At 33.8% G+C, this 6636-nt stretch overlaps 1 protein-coding gene across 1 annotated transcript; it reads right to left on the bottom strand.

The window, feature by feature from the left end:
- Nucleotides 1-1332: 1332 nt before the first annotated feature.
- Nucleotides 1333-4100, bottom strand: LOC111378283. The gene is made up of 3 exons (XM_023001459.1): nucleotides 3990-4100; nucleotides 2138-2580; nucleotides 1333-2083 (listed from the first exon to the last, which is right to left on the bottom strand). The coding sequence occupies exons 2-3, from the start codon at nucleotides 2575-2577 to the stop codon at nucleotides 1333-1335; spliced, it is 1191 nt and encodes a 396-aa protein (XP_022857227.1). The 5' UTR covers nucleotides 2578-2580; nucleotides 3990-4100.
- Nucleotides 4101-6636: the final 2536 nt, after the last annotated feature.

Genomic DNA, 6636 nt, shown 5'->3' with positions numbered 1-6636 from the left:
GTCATGTGTTGGATAATTCTGCTCATATGGTTTTAACTGTCTAGAGGCATAAGCAACAACCTTTCCATGTTGCATCAACACACACCCCAAACCTTGTTTAGAAGCATCACTGTATATAACAAAACCTTCTGAGCCGTCTGGTATTGTCAATACTGGCGCTGAAACTAATCTCTGTTTCAGTTCTTGGAAGCTACTTTCACACTTATCTGACCATTGAAACTTCACTCCCTTTCTAGTTAATTGTGTCAGTGGACCAGCTATCTTAGAAAATCTTTCAATAAATCTCCAGTAATAGCCAGCCAGACCCAAGAAACTACGAACTTCGCCTACATTAGTTGGTCTAGACCAATTTGTTACAGCTTCAACTTCAGCTGGGTCTACCTCAATTCCTTGAGCAGTGACCACATGACCAAGGAAGTCAATACGATCCAGCCAGAACTCACATTTTTTGAATTTAGCATACAACTTCTCCTTTCGAAGAGTATTCAATACCACTCTCAACTGTTCTTCATGTTGCTGTTTATCCTTTGAGTATACCGATATATCGTCAATGAAGACTATAATGAATTGATCTAGATATGGATGAAAAACTCGGTTCATCAAGTCCATAAACACAGCTGGTGCATTGGTTAAACCAAATGGCATCACCGTAAACTCGTAGTGCCCATATCGTGTTCTAAACGCCGTTTTAGGAATATCACAATCCTTTATCTTGAGTTGGTGATAACCTGATCTCAAATCTATTTTTGAGAACAACTTTGCACCCTTCAATTGATCAAAAAGATCCTCTATCCTTGGGAGTGGATATTTGTTCTTTATAGTCAAACGATTAATATCTCTATAATCAATACACATCCTCATTGACCTATCTTTCTTTTTAACAAACAATACCGGCGCTCCCCATGGGGATACACTTGGCCGGATGAAACCCTAATCCAATAATTCCTGTAGTTGTATCTTCAACTCCTGTAATTCATTTGGTGCCATCCTGTAAGGAGCCTTAGATATTGGCGCTGCCCCAGGGGTCAAGTCAATTGTGAACTCTACTTGTCTATCAGGCGGTATACCAGGTAAATCCTCAGGAAAAACATCTACAAAATCATTAACTACTAGTACATCTTCTATTTTTCTTTCGGTTTGGGGCTTACTAATTATATTCAATAGAAATCCTTGACAAGTATTCTTTCTCAACATCTTTTGTGCTTTCATTGTAGATACCAATCGAGGTAGGGTCCCAATTTTTGTTCCAAAGAATTGAAAAATTTTTTCTCCAGGTTTTTGAAATAAAACTTCCTTCTTATGGCATAAGATGGTTACATAATTTCTACCCTACTAGTCCATATCCAAAATTACATCAAAGTCTTTCATCCTCAAAAGGTACAAATCTGCCTTTAGTACTTTTCCTTTGATCTCTAACTTAACATCTTTAACCATTTGATTGGTATTAACCACTTCGCCTGAGGGTGTATTAACTTCTAAAATGTTATTCATTTTTACGAATTCACTCCCAATCTTATCCATGAAAATTGTAGAAATAAATGAATGAGTGGATCCAGAATCCATAAGGACAATAGCAGGTACGTCAGATACTGGTAACATACCTGTTATTACGTCTGTGTTATGATCCTCCTTTTCTCCTATCAAAGCAAATACTCTGGCCTTTCCCTTCTTAAGTTGGTCACCTTCTCTCTTCTTCTCTGGACATTCTTTGAGGAAATGACCACTCTTACCACAAATGTAGCATACTCCCTTTCCCTGAAGACATTCACCCAAGTGTCGCTTGTTGTAATTGGAGCATTGAGGAAAAGTTTTATTTGAGTCTGACCCAATCTTTCCTTTCTTATTCTGGTTCCTACCTTTCTCCTTATCATGACCTTGCCACTTTCTCTTTATAGACGACTCGGTGCTGGGTTGGGTTTTCTTTTCCAGTCCTAAACCATTAGAGATTGCTTGTGCTTGACGTACAACCTCTGCATAAGTAGTATACTGCTGGGCTGCCATGATTCCCTTGATCTCTGGCCTTAACCCCCTCTCAAACCTTTTAGCCTTTGTCAGCCCAGTGTTCACCATATGTGGTGCATACCTAGAAAGTCGTTCAAATTTTCTTTCATACTCCCCAAGTGGCAAATTTCCTTACGTGAGCTGGAGAAATTCTACCTCCTTTTGATCTTTCAATGACTGGGGAAAATATTTACCTATCAGCGACTCCTTGAACTGGTTCCAAGTGAGGTTACGTTGTTGTTTTGTAGTTCTAGTACGTGTTTCAGACTCCCACCAATGTCCAGCATCATCAGTCAACATAAACTTTGCACAAGAAACCTTTTGAGCATCATTGCAGTTCATGTGCTCGAAGATCCCTTCAAGTCTTCTCAGCCACTCCTCAGCTGTGAAAGGATCACCTTTACCATCAAAGGACGGAGGTTTAAAGCGACGAAACTGTTCAACAATTGAGCTCATGGTGTTGGCACCTCCTGTTGCATTATGAGGTACCGCTTGAGCCTGCTGCCTGCCCAAGTCTTGCACTGCCATTAGTAAATCTCTGAACATAGTAGCTTGATCTTGTTGTCGTCGTGCCATTTCCTTGAAGTAAAAGTAATTTATCTTAAGAACTGCTCAACCATACTACACTCTTCTTAAAGGTTTTTCTATATTTAGTCATGTCTTTCGTGTAGGTTATGCTAAGGCCAAGTGTTATGCACTAAAGTTCTAGTCATATAAGAATTGCTTTACTAATCATACAATCCTACACAAAATAATCATTTGCTTAATTAACATTTTCCCTTAAAGTAAAATGACGTGTAGAAAAAAAATCATGATTTAACTAGAATGCACTGAAATATAAATGGTAATATCAATAAAAATATTCTTCATCCTTACATACCTTAAAATATTGGACAGTGGTAGATTGATGAGCATTGGATTCCATGGATCTTGTAACTTATAAATTTTTGTAAAATTGTTTTTTTTTTTTGGTATAAAAGTTTCTAAAATGAAAGAATTTTCTAAAATTGAAGTGGGTTTAAAACATTATTTTTCATCTTATCGATTTGAATAATGCGCAACTAAAAAGGCTTCCAGGTGAGGAGGGGGGTCACAAGTCGACCGCTTAAATCCCAATCTCGCCTTAGACAGTTTAGGTCTTTTTGACAAAGTCTCTTAGTTTTACGAATACTCAAAGCAAGAAAACTCGAACAATGAATCTCCCAAAAAAGATTAAATATATATAGCTTTTTTTTTTCCAAAATTTTTAAATTTTGAAAATCTACAAGAAAGTAAACCATTGCTCTGAAACCAAGCTGTAACGCCCCGAATTCTCTTTATACCCGGAACGTTACCAAACGTGAGTTGATTAATAAAGTGCTTGACGCAAATACATTTTAATATAACGAAGAATTCAGTAAAAATTGAAAATCATTAACAAAAGGTAAATTAAATTAAATAACATATGCAGAACAATTTGGAATCATATCTTTTATCAAACATTAATAAAAGTAGTTCTAACAAATAGTAAAAATAGGACAAATTGAAAGTTATGACGTGACTCACAATTGAGTCTAAATTTGAAAATAATAATAATCAACTATTATTAAATATTCTAGTGTTTCTGAAAATTAAAGTACTTCATGATGGAGATCCATTGGTCCAACATGCATCCATCCGCCGCCGTCCAGCATACTAATTTCTACCTGAAAATTGTAAATAGAGAGGGATGAGTATAACGAATTATACTCAATGAGATGCTTGCTACTCCACATTCAAATCAAATGTGAAATTATGCATAAATTCTCTTACCAACATAACGTGAGAATTATCACACCATGACAAATGATAATTCAAGCAAGCGCTGCAAATAATGCGAAGGCTAAATTGTGCCTTAAATTGTATCATGATTTCTCCCAAAGGAGCTCTGAACTAAAGTAATTAAATCTATACATAACAACGTATTTGAAAAGATGTGGACAAACCACTAATAGCACTGAGCATCTCACCTTTTGAAGATGAACGTGGAAAACAAAATTGCTGAAAACGTGATTCTTTATTGAAATTCCAAAGCCTTAAAAAGCCTTAATAATATGGAGAAATATTTTTAAAGAGGAGGAGAAAATAAAGACTTGCAGAAGAAGAATGGGGTATTAATGACTAAATGCTTGAGGTTTAGTGCTATATTTATACTAAACCATGGTGTAGGGTAATCACGTGGGAAGTGGAATTTTGATAAGTTTTGAATTCTAAATTTCCGTCCATACACTCCTCGGCAACTAGACTTCTATCTGATTTGGGGATAACTATTGGGTTCAGATAAATTCCATATCAACCACAATTATAATAGGAAAAAGATTTAATGGCATTGAAATTGTATGACCCCTTTACGTGGGTATGGTATCTCCAAATTGCATGAGATATATATATTTATTATTCTAATAAAACAACTTAATTAATAGCTAATTAATTTCTTGTCTTCGATTAAAACAAAATAAATGGGAGAGTGTTTCAAATGAAATAACTTAACTAGTTTAATTAATTAAAGTCCTAACTATTCTAATACGATAATTATTAGAAGACTTTATCATAATCAAAATCCTACATGATTAGGAATAATAGTTTCTATCCTAATCAAAGTAGATAAGTAAACAATTATTATAATAAATAGACTTTATCGCTACATATCATTTGCACATGAAGGATAAACTTGTTTTGAAAATGGAAAACTAGAGTCATATGCCAGCCAAATTGATTAGGTTTCTGTTAATCCTTTTCAAACCCAACCACGTAAATTATCTTTAGAAATGTACCTTCGAAAATCTGCATGGGAAGTAGGTCTAATAAAACATATTTATCTCCTGTCTTCGATTAAATCAAAATAAATGGAAGAGAGTTTCAAATAAAATAACTTAACTAGTTTAATTAATTAAAGTCCTAACTATTCTAATACAATAATTATTAGAAGACTTTATCATAATCCGAATCCTATATGATTAAGAATAATAATTTCTATCTTAATTAAAGTAGATTAGTATTACAAGTAACCAATAATTATCACAAAATAATATCTCGACAAAAACAGAAGAGGAATGGACTTAGAATTTACCCCATAATTCCATTTTTCATAAATTTCTTTAGACGGCTATAACTCGGGTTTCCCTTGACCAAATTAACTTTTTCTTGAGTCCATAATTCGCCGTTTATTACGAGCTTCAAAATGAGCCAAATATTGATAGGGTAATTCTAACTCATTCAACAATTAACTATTTGGCCCATTTAATAAAAGTATAAAATCTGAAACTTATTTTCACTTTGGTCCCTCAACTATAAAGATATTCATTTACATCCAAATTAACTATAGACATAACAAATTGACTTTTGCATAAAGTTTTGATTAGACAAGCCATTTCTATTAATGGCAAATAAATTATATGCAAAATTCTTTTCTTAATCCTAACATATATAATTAATTATTATCTATCAAAGGAGTCCAATACTGATATAGTAATTTAGCTCGAATTAATAACTAATATTATTAACTAAGTAGTTTTCTTAATTGGCTATAACTCAAGTTTAACGAATCCAAATTGAATTTCTCTTGAGTCCATAATTCGTCATTTATTACGAGCTTCAAAATGAGCCCAATATTGGTAGGGTAATTCTAACTCCTTCAATAATTAACTATTTGGCCTATTTAATAAAGGTATAAAATCTGAAACTTATTTTCACTTTGGTCCCTCAACTATAAAGATATTCACATAGATCCAAATTAACTATAGAGATAACCAATTAACTTGTATAAGGACTTAACTGAACATTGCATTCCTATTAAATAAATTAATGCTAAGTAAAAATTCGGGATTTTACATTTCACATCCAATTGACACGTGACGACAATGCTATTGTCAAACAACGTGTCGAAAATCAATGTATAAATAGCAATGTTTAATTAGTAAGAACCTTGCGACATGTACACTATGGTGTACAAACTTTACTTTACAATTTGTCACGTGATGTTACCCAGCTGGACAGTTTAAATTTTTAACAGTTTTCCCATCCAATTGACACTTGAAAACAATGCAAGTATCTAACAACGTGTCAAAAATCAATGTACAAATAGCAAAGTTCAATCGGTAAGGACCATACTACATGTACACTATGGTGTACACTTTAGTTTACACATTGCCGCGTGACATTACACTATTAGACAGTTTATATTTCAAACTGTTTTTCCACCCGATTGACACTTGACAACAAAGCGATAGTCAAACAACGTATCAAAACTCAGTGTACAAATAGATAAGTTCAATCGGTAAGAACCTTCCTACATGTATACTATGATGTACACACTTTAGTTTACACTTTGTCACGTGATATTACCTTATTGGACATTTTAAATTTCAAACATTTTTCCTATCCAATTGACACTTGACAATAGTGCAAGTGTCAAACAACATGTCAAAATTCAGTGTACAAATAGCAAAGTTCAACTAGTAAGGATCGTGCTATATGTACACTATGGTGCACACATTAGTTCACACATTGCAACGCGATATTAACCTGTTGGACCGTTTAAATTTCAAACAGTTTTCCAATCCAATTGACACTTGACAACAATTCAAGTGTCAAACAATGTGTCCAAAATTAGTGTAC

The sequence above is a fragment of the Olea europaea genome, unplaced genomic scaffold, assembly GCF_002742605.1.
Source record: "Olea europaea var. sylvestris unplaced genomic scaffold, O_europaea_v1 scaffold18, whole genome shotgun sequence".
Taxonomy (NCBI): Eukaryota; Viridiplantae; Streptophyta; class Magnoliopsida; order Lamiales; family Oleaceae; genus Olea; species Olea europaea.
The sequence above is the reverse complement of the archived record's forward strand: the minus strand, read 5'-3'. Positions and strand labels throughout refer to the sequence as shown.

What these genes read in the sequence shown, in the direction of transcription:
- LOC111378283 (XM_023001459.1), bottom strand. Translation starts at nt 2,577, where the DNA reads ATGGCACGACGACAACAAGATCAAGCTACTATGTTCAGAGATTTACTA. An exon ending in GTAGAATTTCTCCAGCTCAC is followed by an intron (nt 2,084 to 2,137) that starts GTAAGGAAATTT and finishes ACGACTTTCTAG; the next exon opens with GTATGCACCACATATGGTGA.